Genomic DNA, 16,028 nt, shown 5'->3' with positions numbered 1-16,028 from the left:
ATTCATCTGAAAGCAGCACTGGAACAATTAGCACTGTAACAGCTTTTGAAGATCAAGTTGTCAATTCAGTAAACCCTGGCAACCAGCTTATTTTCTGCGAAATGGAAATCAACAAAAGGCCTGTCAGAATGCAAATTGACTGTGGGGCTACAGTTTGTATTCTTCCAAAGCACTACCTGGGGGATCAGCACGCTATTCGTCCTGAGAGGGTTCATCTTCAGATGTGGAACAAAACGTCTTTACCTGCCCTTGGCAAGTGTGAGGTCAAAGTCAAGAACCCCACCACTAAGAAGAAGTACAAGGTGGACTTTGTCATTGTTGACAACCACTTCACACCTCTCCTCAGCTGTATTGCTGCACAGAAGATGAATCTCATGAGTGTCCATTATGACAAGTTTAAAGCAGTTAATGTTGTCACCCATGGTAGCCAATACTTCAAACAGTTTCCTGATGCCTTTAAAGACACCCCTGGTACCCTACCTGGGAAGAAAGTTCACTTAACAACCATTGAAGGTTCCACTCCTGTCGTCCGTTGTGCCCGCACTCTGCCTGAGTCTAGAAAACAAGTTGTCAGAGATGAACTTCAGCGTTTAGTGGATGCAGGAATCATTGTGCCTGTGGATGAACCTACTGACTGGGTCAGTCAAATGTCTGTTGCTGAAAAGAAAGCTGGAATTCGTATCTGCATTGACCCAAGACCTCTTAATGAAGCACTGAAACGTGAACACTACAAGCTTCCCACTCTAGAAGATGTTCTTCCAGACCTTACCAAGGCGAAAGTATTCTCTGTTTGTGATCTCAAGTCTGGGTACCTTCACTGTGAGCTCGATCATGCATCAAGTTTGTTGACCACGTTTGCCACGCCTTTCGGACGCTATCGGTGGCTTCGTCTCCCATTTGGTTTGAAAGTCAGCAGTGAAATCTTCCAAAAACGACTACATCATGCTCTTGAAGGCCTTGAGGGAGTCCGCTGTATCGCTGACGATGTGATTATTTGGGGTCGAACAGATGAAGAACACGATGCACGTGTCTGTACCTTCCTCAAGTGCTGTGTCGATAAGGGTATCACCTTGAGCAAAGAGAAGTGTCGTTTTGGTCTCAACGAGATCCCGTTCACGGGCCACGTGTTGACCAGTGATGGCCTCAAGCCAGACCCCTCCAAAGTTGAAGCAGTCCAAAACATGGCACCTCCTCAAGACAAAGCAGCAGTGGAAAGACTAAGAGGAACTGTGAATTACCTGTCTAAATTTGTTCCAAACCTGTCTGATGTGATGCGTCCAATCTATGACCTAGCCCGCCCCACCTCTGAGTGGACGTGGGATGCTGTGCACGAGAAAGCTTTTAAAGAGATGAAGCGCTTGCTGACACAAGCACCTGTACTAGCCTACTTTGATCCAAGTAAAAGCCTAACGATCCAATGTGATGCTAGTGGACAGGGGCTGGGAGCCGCCCTCCTTCAAGACGGCCAGCCACTAGCATACGCCAGCCGGGCTTTGAGTGAAGCAGAAGTCAGATATGCCACCATAGAGAAGGAGATGCTCGCGATTGTGTTTTCCCTAGAAAAATGGCACCAGTACACGTTTGGTCGTCCTGTGACTGTGTATTCAGATCATAAACCACTTGCAAGCATCGTGAAGAAGCCCCTGGACAGAGCTCCTAAGCGCTTACAGGGAATGTTAATGCGCGCCCTGGCATATGACATCGAAGTTAGATACCTAAATGGTAAAGAAATGTACCTAGCCGACACGCTCAGCAGAGCTCACCTGCCGAGAACCTCTGATTGTGGACAAGAAGAGTTCGAGACCATAAATGCCCTCTCCTATCTGATCATGCCTGAAGAGAAGATTCATGAGATCCGCCAGCACACCAGTGACGATACCTCTCTTCAACAGCTGAAATGCATAATACAAGAAGGTTGGCCAGCAGACGAGAAATCACTACCACCCCTCGTTACCCCCTACTTCAGTGTCAGGGATGAACTTGCAGTTACAGACGGCTTGATATTCCGCGGCGAGCGACTTGTGATACCTAAAGGAATGCGAGCAGCAGTCAAGAAAGACATCCATAGCGGACACCAAGGAATTGAAGCCTGCCTGCGCCGCGCAAGGGAACATGTCTATTGGCCAGGAATGAACAAGGAATTAAAAGCGTGGATTCGCACCTGTGAGACATGCAGAGAGAATGAACTGACACCTTGCAAAGAGACGCTTATGTCTCATGAAGTCCCTGAAGGAGCATGGGAGAAAATTGGAGCAGACCTCTTCACTTATCATGACAAAGAGTACCTCGTCACCGTCTGCTACAAGTCTAACTTCTGGGAGTTGGATCCACTCACCAACACCAAGTCATCAACTGTGATCAAAAAGTTGAAGTCACACCTGGCGCGGTATGGTATCTCCAGGCAACTGGTCACAGATAATGGTCCCCAGTTTACATCCAGCGAATTCAAGTCTTTTACAAAGAAATGGGGCATTGAACACACTACCACATCACCGTACCACAGCAAAGCAAACGGAAAGGTTGAATCGGCTGTGAAAACTGCGAAAAGAATGTTACGCAAGACATCAAAGTCAGGAGAAGACCAGTACCTGGCTCTACTCAATATCCGGAACACACCAACTCAAGGTGTTGCTAGTAGCCCAGCACAGCGTCTTCTGGGAAGAAGGACAAGAAGTCTGCTACCATCCACAAGATCACTCCTGGAACCCAGAAACCCACCAAATCTCTATGAGATGGAACAACTCCAGTTAAACCAAAAGAGGCAGCAGTGTTATTACAACCGGTTAGCCCATGATCTTCCAGCCCTGAATGTTGGCGACACTGTCAGAATGAAGCCATTCGTGCTCGGCAAACATGATTGGGACAAGGGTAAAGTGACAAAGCGATTAGATGAGAGGTCCTACGAAATCCAGTCACACGGGTCCACCTATAGACGCAATAGGCAGCACCTGGTCAAGAGCCCTCCTGTACCAGTACCAGATACACTACCTGCACCAGATCCACTACCTGGACCCCAACAGAGTCCAGATACCGGATTGCTAAACACACAAGCTGCGAACAGCCAGAAGGGCCACCTGGAAGCAAAGTCCACCAAGCAATCATCACCTGTGCGTACTCGCTCAGGACGTGTCATCAAAGAGCCCGTTAGATTCCAAGACTATGTTAAGACTTAATCGTTATCATTTTATTTTTCTTCCGTAACACCGATTTCCAGGAACTGAGACTTTAGAACAGTAGTTCAGAAAATAACACACTGCACTTTCAGTATATTCTTTGTTTAATAAGCTTAGTTTTGCAGTATCATTGTTTAGTTTTGCCATTATCAAAAAAAAAAAAGGGGAGGATGTGACAATATTGGTTAGCATTGGTTAACATTGAGATATTGTAAGTCGTGACGTATTAGCCTCGCTTTCATGGATTAAAAGAGTTGTTGTTGAACCGCCATCTTGAAGTTGCTCAATTCACTTCGTCTTCTTGTCCGGCTTAATACACCGGTAATAATTGTTACACCGTTGTGAGATTTTGTACTGGAGTGAAATTACAACAGTACAACCACCGGGGTGAACTCACGCCGGGGTGACTCATGCCAGAAGGACATTTTGTGGTGGTATCATGTAAACAAATGTAGAGCCATGAGAGGGAACTGGAGTCAACTCGCACCAGCACGAAAGTCGCCCCGGTGTCATGTAAAACCCACTAAATCAACAAATCAAGTCACACCTGAACTGGGGTGTAATGAGCAACCAGAGTCCTAAGGCGAGAAGACTGACGATCATCTTGAAACTGACCAATCTTCAAAGAAAAAAAAATTCAATGCATAGTGGTCTACTATCATATTAACAGTTTACGTAAAACCCCTCGATACCAACAGATAACAAGTTTGCAAGCCCTATCGTAAAAACACAATTGACTTAATTGATTGGATTAGCTCAGTCAGTAGAGTGTTTGACTGCAGAGCTTGGGCGGGGGGTCATGGGTTCTTTTCTCGGGGCCAGACAATACTCAAGGTCTAAAAATAACTGAAACATGACGGCAATGCCTTTGCCCTGCAACCGGGTAGACCTTTGCATGGCTCGGATGACTACATAAAATGGCGGCTGGGTCTCCAGTTGGAGACGTTAAAATAGTGTTCCCAATTACTACTTTTGTGCTAAATACATTGACACTCATTGACAAATAAAGTGCATTTTTTTGTACTTACATGGAACTTTCCGATGGATGTATCCACAAAGCAGACACCATAAAGACTCTCTCCTCCTGAGACATCGTCAGATCCCTAATACAATAATTCAAATTAATAAACTGTTGCATGCCATCTGCATGCCATCAGAAAATACTGCACTGGGCTGTGCTATAGCATCGCCTGATGCTTTCTAGTAACTTACTATAAGGAATTAAAAATCTTAAATGGAGTGAGAGAACAGTTAATCAGTGCTCGACTTTCAGAAAAAAATCTTAGGGCCAGCTGGCCCCCTAGTTTTCATTTTTGGTCGCCAGAACAAGTCTTCTATTCGCCAAAAATTAAATTTAAGAACTAATGAAATACAATAAACTTAACATCTTTTACTTAGCCTTAACAGAAAAAGAATGCTGTAGACTTCCTTTGAAGTTTCTTTCGAACGGTTTTCGCTCGAGGCTTGATTACCAGCCGGTGTTCGGGAAAATGAACCCGCACTCAAGCTTAAATCTCCCGCTCCAACAGGTATTCAAGCAATGGAATACACATTTAGATAAACAAACTATAGGAATCACAAAAAAGATTATTTGTGTTATTAAAGAACAAAATCTGCAAAATTTGTTTTGCGTCCCATGTATTTGCATGTTCAGAAATGAACATCAGGGAAACTTGATCTATTTCGCGGTTGTGTAGTATGTGATCGGAAGTCTCCAGAAAGAGGAAACGTCGCTAAAGTTTTTGGGCAAAGAAGTTGAATTCGCGAGAAGTCTGTTAGACAAACAGCATGAGTTCAACGGCACTTCATTAGAAGTCAATAAAATACGGCAGAGCTTTTACTTCGGTTGTCATGCTCAACAGAAATTTGCATAAAGTTGTTTAGAACAAGAAGCTCGAGAAATTAGCGCCGTTCATTCTCGATTAGCTTAAGCTTTTATCAGACTATTCTGCTATCGAGTCCGCAAATCGAGATACATGTTCGACACAAAGAAACTGTTTTAAATCGATGCGCTAAAAGTGATTCCCGCAGAAACACGGGACGATCTGTTGAGAATTGCGATCGATTTGCCCGAAAGTCGAAAAGACTTTTGTCGAATTCATCACTTGTGATTTTCACAATCCTCTTTCAAGTAAAAGTCAAACGTTAGACGGACCAACTGTTAGATCATAAGAACAATTCGTTAGAGTGTTGGAAGAAATCGTTAAAGCGTTTAGGCAAATCATTAAAACGTTTAAACAAACCGTTAAATTAGCGTTTGGGGAAAAGGTTAGAGCATTAGAAAAACCGTTAACTATCCGTTAGTTTTTTAACTTTGTAAAGGATAACAAATCATCATTAGTGTACGTTTTCCCAAGGAAAAAAGTCTCCTATCTTGGGGGCCAGGTTGGCGACCAGGCGTGAAAATTTAGTCGCCAATGCGTAAAAGCTGGTCGCATTGGCGACCCCACAGGTCGCAACGTCGAGCCCTGAGTTTTATATGCACAACAGGATCTGACAAACTAAGTCAGCTTTGTACAAAACATATTAATGCTGTACTGTGCACCCTTAACTTCATAGTTTCAGAGCTCACTTGACTCCTACTCCTACTATGTAATAACAGCCCATCACAGCTAAGTGGAAATCAATATTACCTTTTCAGAAATGGCCAAAAGGTATGCAGCTTCACTTTCTGTACAATCTCCATCTAGAAAACTGTATGTCTTTGTTCCTGCAAATAAACAAAATTATTTCAACTTACAAAAGAAGGAAGTAGTTGTCAAAAACTTGCATGCATTAACATAAAAGGGTATAAATTTTCCAAAAAAAAAAAGAGTGGGTGACTAGGGTAACTAGGTGAATAGGGTGGGGAGGGTGACTAGGGTAACTAGAGTGACCTGGGTAACAAGGGTGACATGGGTGATTTGGGTGACTAAGTTCACTAAGTTGACTAGGATAACTTGGGTGACTGGTGAGACTAGGATGACATGGGTGAATAGGGTGACTAGGGCGACTTGGGTGACCAGGGTGACTTAAGTGACTTGGGTGAAGTGGGTGACTAGAATGACTTTAGTGACTAGGGTGATTTGGTTAACTTCGTGACAAGGGTGACAAGGGGTGACTTGGTTGAACCGGGTGATTAGAGTGACTAAGGTAACTTGGTTGGGTAGGGTGATTAGGGTGACTGGGGTGACTTAATCTGATTTAATCTGATTTGATTAAATCTGCATGACTCGGATGACTAGGGTGACTAGGTCGACTTGAGTCGGTTGGGTGACTGGAGTGACTGGGGTGATTAGAGTGACTTGGGTGACTAGGCTATCTAGGGTGACTAGGCTATCTAGGGTGACTATAGAGATTTGGGTGACTAGGGTGACTTGGGTGACTAGGATGACTCGGGTGACTGGAGTGACTAGGGTGACTTGGGTGACTTGGGTGACTTGGGTGACTAGGGTGACTTGGGTGACTGGAGTGACTTGGGTGACTAGGGTTACTAGGGTAACTGAGTTTACTTAGGAACTTAGGAGACTATGGTGAGTAGGTTGACTTGGATGAATAGGATGTCTAGGGTGAATAGGGTAACTAGAGTGACTTGGGTGACGTGGTTGATAAGGGTGAGTTGGGTGACTAGGGTGACTTGAGTAACTAGAGTGACTTGGTTGACTGGGTAACTTGGGTGACTGGAGTGACTAGGGTGACTTGGGTGACTAGGGTGACTAGGGTGACTAGGGTGACTAGGGTGACTTGGGTGACTGGAGTGACTAGGGTGACTTGGGTGACTGGAGTGACTAGGGTGACTTGGGTGACTTGGGTGACTAGGGTGACTTGGGTGACTGGAGTGACTAGAGTGACTTGGTTGACTGGTAACTTGGGTGACTGGAGTGACTAGGGTGACTTGGGTGACTAGGGTGACTAGGGCGACTTGGCTGACTGGAGTGACTAGGGTGACTTGGGTGACTGGAGTGACTAGGGTGACTTGGGTGACTTGGGTGACTAGGGTGACTTGGGTGACTAGGGTGACTTGGGTGACTGGAGTGACTAGGGTGACTTGGGTTACTAGGGTAACTAGGGTGACTTGGGTGACTGAAGTGACTTGGGCCACTTGGGTGACCAGGGTGACTAGGGTGACTAGGGTGACTTAAGTGACTGGGGTGACTTGGGTGACTAGGTTTACTTCGGTGACTGGAGTGACTAGGGTGACTTGGGTAACTTGGGTGACTGGAGTGACTAGGGTGACTAGGGTGACTAGGGTGACTAGGGTGACTTGGGTGACTGGAGTGACTAGGGTGACTGGACTGACTAGGGTGACTTGGGTGACTGGGGTGACTTGGGCCACTTGGGTGACTAGGGTGACTTAAGTGACTGGGGTGACTTGGGTGACTTAAGTGACTGGGGTGACTTGGGTCACTTGGGTGACTAGGGTGACTGGGTGACTCGGGTGACTGGGTGACTTGGGTGACTAGGGTGACTTGAGTGACTAGGGTTACTAGGGTGACTTGAGTGACTTATTAGGGTTATTACAGCTGTATATTATTTCCATGAATTTGTGACAGTTGCAGAGCAAGTCTTGCCTGAGATTATTACTGATACAAAAAACTGAGATCTTACCTTTTGTTATTATTGAACATATTTCCCTCTTAACAACCTGATCAGCCCTGGAGGTTGAATGGGCTGTAAAATATAAATAATAATGAACCAAAGAATTTTCAGTAACTATCATAGCTGCAGACAACAAAGACAACATGGATTATTTTACATAAAATACACTTAATCTTATGACCTACAAGTATTATTCAACACTACTCATTGCCTCTTTGGTAGTTTTAACTTTTACTTCATTAAATTAGTTAAATGTAGAGTTTAAATAATAAATTAAAATGAATACACTGTAAAAGAACAAAATGAACAGCTAATAGATGCAATACTTTTTCTGCATCTCTCTTTCATCATTTCTGGTGTTTCAGTTTGCTCCACTCTTGCTACCCTATAAAAAAACACAAAATCATTACAATAGTACTTCAGCTGTAGATTACAGTACCACTCGAAAGCACATGTACAGGTGTAAGTTACTCATCTCGTCTCTAGAGACAAATCTCTCATCTCTAGAGACAAGCATCTCGTGTTGTGAGAACCTTTGTAATGGCAATTTTGGAATAATTTAGGAGAGAAACTCAATACAATTTCTATTAGTGGAGCTCCGTGTACATGCAAGCAGGGCCCCATGGCTGAGAAAATGTGGTTATCTATACATCTGAGAAAGTTTGGTAGTCACCTGACTGTATGTGCCTCTGTCTGTCCGCAACATAGGGATACCAATGTAAAATCTCGCACTTTCTAGCATGTGGGAGCCCGCAACCTGATATTGCACATCCATGCCATGGTCAATTGAAAGCTGTCAAAACAGGGCATCTGCTGACCAGTATCACATGACCACATCACTTGCTCAGGTGTCGAGCCAAAGAGGTTGCATGTTTTTTTGTGGTTATCTACTGCCAATTAGTTACTAGTTTTAAGCTGATCGCAGGCTCAACTCTAAGTGGATTCTTTGCGATGGTTACAAGTTTATCGTTTGAAGTATAAAGTAACTACAACAATCTTGAAAATAATGTATCAGACAAAATAGAGCACTATTGTACTTAGTGTAGCCTGCTAGCAGCTCTCTAGTAGGGGAAGAAGCAGGAGCAAGTGAGGCTGTTGTGAGATAAGCCAAGTGGTAACTCCTCCTGAAAAAGCCACCTCAACAAAAGAGGCTATTTTCTACTGAACTACATGTGAAATGTAGGTGTACACGTTTGTTATCAATTTTTTACTTGTTTGCAAAATATGCCTTTAACTCAAAATGACCATTGTAGGATAAAATAAATGGTAACTCACTTGTAACCTTTTTGGATAAGAGTGTCTGAATAGCGACCAAATGCAATTTCAGGAAAACCAGCATGGGCAAAGTTACCCTGCAAACAAGGAATTGATACATGTAATTTGTTTATATCATCTTATTGTTATCAAGCATCACTGAGAACTGTCAACAAGTATTCAAATATATTTATATAAGATGATAAAATAATTATAATAACATTACAATGTAGTTAAGTGAAATTTAATGCAGTTAAAAAATTTGCTTTTTGTTGGTCAAACAGTAAGTTTGGTGGTGCAGACATGGTCACTATCTTGCATTTACCCTAACCCTCCCCCTTCTACTGATCAGTCAGCCATTGGTCTGTAACTCCATCTAGAGGCTGGCTGTACCAAAAGTGGAGGTCTCTGGACATCCCAGGCACCTGTAAACCTTCACTGACCAATGTAGTTTTTAAATGATGCTATTGTATATTTTCATTGTTATTGTATATTTTCAAAATAAAAACAAAAATAATATTATTATTTATCATGTGCATTAATTTTAAGACGGCCATGATCACTGATATCATCATCATCATCATCATCGTCATCATTAACTGTCATCCCTATATTCAGCACCATCATCAAGGCAAGTTACCTTCATATAAATTAAGCCAAGTTCCTTTACACCAACTGTGGCATCCATGTTGTACAGTTCATAGAATTTGCCAACCTGATGCAAATGCATGGATATTAACATAGAATAGGATACTTTTGATAACATTTAATTCTCAAATACAAAAAGCGGCAGTGGAGTGCCAGATGCTTACTAGGGTCAGAATGTTAATCAAAAACCAAACTGTTTAAAGAAAAGGTCTAAAGCTCAATAGGAACTATTTGAGGGGTGTGGTAGAGAGCAGGGAGCTGTCCCAACCCTATTTCGCAGCTCAGTAACTCAAAACATTAAAACTAGATGTAGGGGTTGAGTTCAGATGCACTTTTCTGTGTTTACAAACCTTAAAGAATAGGATTGTATCAAAGTTCTCACTTTTCAACTGCCACCATTGTTTCATTGCCTGAAAAAGTAACACAATCATAATTTTAAAACAATGTATCAAAAACAGAAAAAGAGTTCTGCAGTTACTCTAACCCAGTTAAAGTCATTATTCCAGAAGTTAAAATATGCAAAGTAAAGTAAAGCCAATTAGACTTACTGGTGTGACATCTTTGGAAGTTAAAAATGATGGAGGAACCTAATAAAAGAGGAAAAACCCAACAGTATTAATTAGGTGCTGTGACTATAATTTAAACAACTTAAAAATAACTACAGATAAACAAAGGATATTTTGCTGAGTAACTTGATGACTGCAAATTTATTTGAGGGTCAATTTTCTCCCGGGTTTAATTAATGTTATTTCATAATCCTTTGTTCCAATCACATTACACTACACTAAAATACAGTATACATGTACAATGTACCCTAAGACAGAGGGAACAAACAGGATGCAATAAAAAAGTCAGTTCTACAGCTTGCCATTCAGGCAAGCTCCAGCTAGCATGTTCTAGCCTGACAGTCATTTTAACTAGCTTCAAAGAATTTTGTGAACAGCAAAATTGATTGTAGATCCTCTGTAATTTTAATTACTCAAAAATTTCACTTGCCCAACAGGCAAGTTCAGAACAGAATTCACTAGGCTGATGGCAAAATGCAGTAGCCCTAGGCTATCGCACATGACTTTCTTTGCACACTGAACAAATAATTTATTTATACCAAGATATTATTCAACCACAACATGGACCCCTCTCAAGTTAAGGAAGGATACTTAGAGCCAGTCTCCACAGTGTCTGTATTAGAGAGAGTAAATGGTAAAATGCATTAACGTTTCATGTACAGGCTGTACTTACAAGAAGGGTACGTGGATCATAATCAGGATGTGACATTGGTCTGCCATGCTTGTCTCTATATACAAAATAGACGAATATTGTTATTACTGAAAATTTTAAGAAGTGCTAAAACAATTAATTTTACAGTTGTACATAATAGTAACTGGGTAGCAGGGCCGTGCATACCAAGGCTAAACCATACATCGTTCAATGCCAAAAAACACATCTGTGTGTTTATAAGGTGCGCAAACAGAGGCTTAAAGTTTTTTACAGAGGCAGCTGCCTTGGTGCCTTCAAATATGCCTAGGAGGGTGGAATGGGGGCTTGCGCTTACAGCACAAAATGAAATTGTAGTACAAAATGAAATTCAGTTGAAACTGTTCAAAATAAAGACAGTGACCAAAAAAACCAACCAAAAACCCCAAAATAATGCAACCTACATGTACAGTGTCAGGAATGAAAGAATTATGGAAAGTCCCAAGAGTGAATTAAAACATTAATTATCTTCCAACAATGAAAAAAAACATATTAATCGTGAAAAACAGGTCAGTGCTCTAGCAGCTAGACCCCGGCTATCCTTGGAACTCATTTTTTGCTCTCAGGTGACATAAAAATTATATGCTGAACACACTAGGTATTACACCATGTACAGGTTGAGGCACTGGACTCCCTTCAAGTTTCCTTAGAGCACAGCCTTGAGAAAGGTTTCGAAAATTAGTAAAGTGTTGTAGTAGAAAATGCTTTGATCTTTTATCAAATTCTCTCAACTAATTCTTTAAGGAAATGTTTGAAGATCAGTCTAGAGAATTTGTAAGTAGATACTGGGGCTTAAAGGGTTATAAATACAATCAATCCATTACTTCCTCTTCTCCTCCTTTAACCAATCCAATCTTTCATGAGTATAGGTACCAACACCCTCCTCATTATTTGCATTCGAACTTGGGGTTGGAGACGAACTCATCTGGAATCTTGCCAGAGATTCTGCAGCTTTACTGGCTGAACTTGACACCTTGTTTGCTAATGAGCCAGACAGTAACGAAGGGGATGGGGTATTGAATACTGGTGCCTTCCTAGTGAGAGGTGTACAGGGTGTGGATGGCTTGTGATTCTTGGTCTTTTGCTGACGACCTGTAGATGTGCTGCCTCGTTTGCGCTTACAGGAGGGCTAGTGGTCAAAAAAGGAAACAAAAATTAGATTTTTGTATCTTGATGGAAAATTTCTTGGATATACATTTTGTGATAAAAAAAGCGATAAAAAGTCAGTCAGTCCCGTCACCGGTAGGAGACTTAAAAATAATGTCCGCAATTAGTGCTTTAGTGCTAAACACATTGACACTCAAATAAAGTGCTTTTTTTTTTTTTCGGATGACGCTATAGAGGTTTCATAGTTACATGTCAGTAAACTGCACCTTTTCATTGTCCTCTTCAATATCCTCTTCTGAATGGGTACCATCCTCTAACTCATTTTCGTCAACTCCACTACTACAACTTTCATCGTCATCATCATCATCATCATTGGGTTTGTACTCATCTGAAGAGTTCAAAGCAGACATGCTGATTGGTTTGTAGTTACCGGTAGTTTCAAAATCAAAGTGAGAGACCATGTCGCAGGTATTTTTTGCGGGAGTTTATTTTTGCAGATTGGCGATTTTTTTGTATTTGGTGGGAACCAATTCTGGCAATTAGGACAGATTAATTTTTCTTGCTGACTGGGAATTAATTTTTGCGATTTCCAGAAAGTTCCAGACCAATATTATTGATAAACCTTTTGATTTTATTGAGTATGTGCAATGGAAATACATATCGTCAGACAATACTACATATATATGTACCCTATGTAAAACCAGCAACTGAGTTTTGCTAGTCATTTTAATGTGTAGCGACCTTAAGTTAGAGAATATTATTTTATTCTGGAGTGAATTTTTGTGGGAAAAATGTTGGCAGAAACTTACATGTATTTCTGTGGATTTGCTGGAAAAATTGCAAAAATCGCAAAAATTAGAAGCAACAACAATTTCACGCCACACAGTAGAATAAAATGAAATGAGACAATGGAGAAAACAAAAGAGGAAATCTAAGATAATTTTAGACTTTCCACTTTGTTTTGCAATTATTGCACAAAAGGGTGCTTTAATAAGGAACAGGTAAACTGCAATTTGGGAAATAATAACTGATGTTTGGCAAATAATAATGCATCCTGTGAAACATAATTATCAAGTACAAAATGAAAAGCTACAATTCCTGAAATGAAATCTGGAATTTATGGAATGAGCTTTAAAATAAAATTATTATTTTGTACAAGCATGCATTGCTTAATACTTTGCAAGTAGTTTCTGTTGCAGAGCATGTAGCAATATCATCAAGTTCATGTAATTAATATTTAAGCAATATTTATTGCTAATAAAAGAAAAGGCAGTTGTATGACTGTAAATGCTTGGCTCTCCAGTGTGAGGGTATCCTGTGCATTAAGAACAGTCTGTCCAAGGTTTGGCAACACATTCTTGAATTGCTTTGCTTGTTTTTGCTTTTAAACATTAATGATCATTTAACAATATTGGTCTCCCACATTCAAGGAATCAAAAGAATTGAACATTAAAAAACAATAATTATCATTTGATTTTTTTTCAGTGGTTTCAAAGTTACTGAACCTGAAATTTCAGCGTGCAAAGAAAGTAGTGTCCGATAGCCCGGGGCTAGTGGATTTTGCTATTGGGCTAGTGAATTCTGTTTTTAATTTGCCCGACGGGCAAGTGATGTTTTTTGAAGAATTCAAATAACAGAAGAACTGTGAAGTCAATTCTTCTTGTCAAAAAGCTTTTGGGGCTAGCTGAAATGACATCTGGGCTAGTAAATGCTAGCTTTAGCTTGCCCGAATGGCAAGCTGTGAAAATGATTTTCTTTGCACCCTGAATTTGCTTATAAATTGTTCAGATTTCACAGAATTGTACCATAACAGGACTGTGCCAAACATCGTTGATCAAAATGAATAAATCACGGAATACACAACAGTTAAAATAACATAGCCATCTTGAATATAAAGACCTACCAGCTGAATCTCCCTCAGATCCAGATTCTATCACTCTTCTTTTCTTCCCTTTGTTGTGCTTTGTTACAGCTTTCCGTCTGGGACGCTTGTTGTTATGCTGAATCTAATGAAATGTGCAATAAAAGCATTAACTTATCCTATGCATTCAGTACATAAGTACATACTGTCAGCGTAGCATGTTCTGGCCTTTATGCTTCTGGATATACTTCTGTAAATAAGGGCTACTCGATAACAAAAACCAGTACGGTAAAAGGTGTTTAGATCTGTGTTTACAGAGTCTGGACTTCACCTAAACGTCCTCCCAGTGAAAAGGTCTTAATTGTGAGTATTTTATTAATCAAATGGTCATTCTATTCTGTCCTTTGAAACTAAATAATGTGCACCTTTCTTCCTGTCACTTCATCATCATCATCATCACTGTTCTTGTTTGCAATATCACCACTGCTTTTCCTCTTGTGACCCTGTATTACTTTGCTGGGGCTCTCATCATCTGACTGCATAGTTTGATCACCATCTTCCTCTGAATCTTCCTCATCAGATGGCAAGCAATTGACAAGTTCTTTTCTCTCTTCTTTTGAAAGTAACAGAACTTCTTCAGCTTGTTGTACAGCCTTTTTAATTGTAGGATCCACAACTTGATTTTTAAATTGTTTCTCAAAGGTCTTGATTTGTCTGAAATGCAGTCATTGAAAAATGCAAATTGAAACAAGAATTTTACTCCTTTAATAAAACCTTTAATTGATTTTTTTACATCCAGTTTACCTGCTTTCAGTCATTTTATCCCATCTCACATACAGGTGTAGTTAGGTACTATTTGTATCCAACCCTCAATGCAGTAAGCAATATACTGTACATTGGGATGGGGAAATTGAATGTGCAACCCTTAATGAGGAACTATGTGTCGTTCTTCTATCCCTGAAGAGCTCCGTAAAACTGCATAAAATTATGGTAGGTCTGCAGGACTACCAAAAGAGCAGTCATTTTTCCTCCAAAATATTTCTCCATTTTTTCTGATTGGCTAAAATCCCAAGCATAATTCATCAAAACCAGCTATTGCCAACAAAACTTGAAAGAATTTTGTGATATTTGAAAAATGACATCAAGTGTGCAGCAAAATTGCCAGATTATTGAAGACATTGAACAGTTAACTGAGAAGACCTGAGGATGAGAGGATGAGTTGTTTTGGTAGTGAGTACAAAATGGCAGAATATTTCACTTCAAGAGGAAAAAATAGGTGAACTATTGGCTAAAAACACAGCAAGGACAGCAAGAAGACAACTCGACAGACAACATCTGCTATTTGGAGAATATTTGCTGAACTGAACAACCCTTTATCTCCTAAACTTGCCGATAAACATGCACTATAGAAGATAAACTTAACATTGATGGAGGAAAGCATGCTTTAGCTTCCTTTTAAACTAGGAATTATTTTTAATGAATAATACAACAACATCATTATTAAATTTGGCTTTCATATCATCTAGAGAATTATGGAGATCTTGGAGTGGTTATCTGCCTCAGCCTACAGCCTTGGTGGATAGCACCCTTCTCAATCTCCATAATACTTCAGATGATACTCGGCCTTATTCATTTTCTTAATAGACAGTGCCCACTGTCTGCATTACAGATGTACAATGTATACCGGGCTGCAGTCAAGGTATGTTTGGGAAGAGAATAACTAATGTACTGTTGAGGGCTCCAAGCCCTGACCCTCTTTTAAGACAAAAATTGTTCATTTCGCTACCCTTGATTTGAGACAATAGAGCTTAATATGTGCCCCTCATTCATTTCATTAGCCGTATTCACTCTGAACATTACTCTATTAATCTTCAACAGGGGGGTGGGGTTGCGAACTAACAATGATCCTTTCTACTAAGGAGTGATGTGGTGTGCTGATCGATTAAAAAATGAATCCCATAAGTACAGGCAAGAAATTATAATTACACAAAAACATAGTGATCCGACCGCAAATGCATCCTTTTCATTGTTTTATGAATTATATACCAAGTCGCCAGGTTAAGAACCTAGCATACCATCAGATACAATCGATCTCGAGCATGCATGTTCAATATTAAAAATACCAGCGCTTACCTTCGCTTTACCCAAGCTCT

The 16,028-nt window shown here is 40.6% G+C and overlaps 1 protein-coding gene across 1 annotated transcript in view; it reads right to left on the bottom strand.

The window, feature by feature from the left end:
- LOC140945613 (DNA mismatch repair protein Msh6-like) overlaps nucleotides 1-16,028 on the bottom strand; it is a 39,162-nt gene that overhangs the window by 22,744 nt on the left and 390 nt on the right. Inside the window, exons 1-15 of the mRNA XM_073394627.1 lie at nucleotides 16,009-16,028; nucleotides 14,301-14,589; nucleotides 13,918-14,020; nucleotides 12,281-12,402; nucleotides 11,732-12,036; nucleotides 10,893-10,947; nucleotides 10,202-10,240; nucleotides 10,004-10,063; nucleotides 9,646-9,720; nucleotides 9,027-9,103; nucleotides 8,078-8,136; nucleotides 7,761-7,823; nucleotides 5,807-5,883; nucleotides 4,202-4,276; nucleotides 3,721-3,792 (exon numbers count right to left, since the gene is read on the bottom strand). The exon at nucleotides 16,009-16,028 is cut by the window's right edge and continues 390 nt beyond it. Of these exons, the coding sequence (XP_073250728.1) occupies nucleotides 3,721-3,792; nucleotides 4,202-4,276; nucleotides 5,807-5,883; nucleotides 7,761-7,823; nucleotides 8,078-8,136; nucleotides 9,027-9,103; nucleotides 9,646-9,720; nucleotides 10,004-10,063; nucleotides 10,202-10,240; nucleotides 10,893-10,947; nucleotides 11,732-12,036; nucleotides 12,281-12,402; nucleotides 13,918-14,020; nucleotides 14,301-14,589; nucleotides 16,009-16,028 (1,491 nt within the window). The remainder of the gene's footprint in view (nucleotides 1-3,720; nucleotides 3,793-4,201; nucleotides 4,277-5,806; nucleotides 5,884-7,760; nucleotides 7,824-8,077; nucleotides 8,137-9,026; nucleotides 9,104-9,645; nucleotides 9,721-10,003; nucleotides 10,064-10,201; nucleotides 10,241-10,892; nucleotides 10,948-11,731; nucleotides 12,037-12,280; nucleotides 12,403-13,917; nucleotides 14,021-14,300; nucleotides 14,590-16,008) is intronic.

The sequence above is a fragment of the Porites lutea genome, chromosome 8, assembly GCF_958299795.1.
Source record: "Porites lutea chromosome 8, jaPorLute2.1, whole genome shotgun sequence".
Taxonomy (NCBI): domain Eukaryota; kingdom Metazoa; phylum Cnidaria; class Anthozoa; order Scleractinia; family Poritidae; genus Porites; species Porites lutea.
The sequence above is the reverse complement of the archived record's forward strand: the minus strand, read 5'-3'. Positions and strand labels throughout refer to the sequence as shown.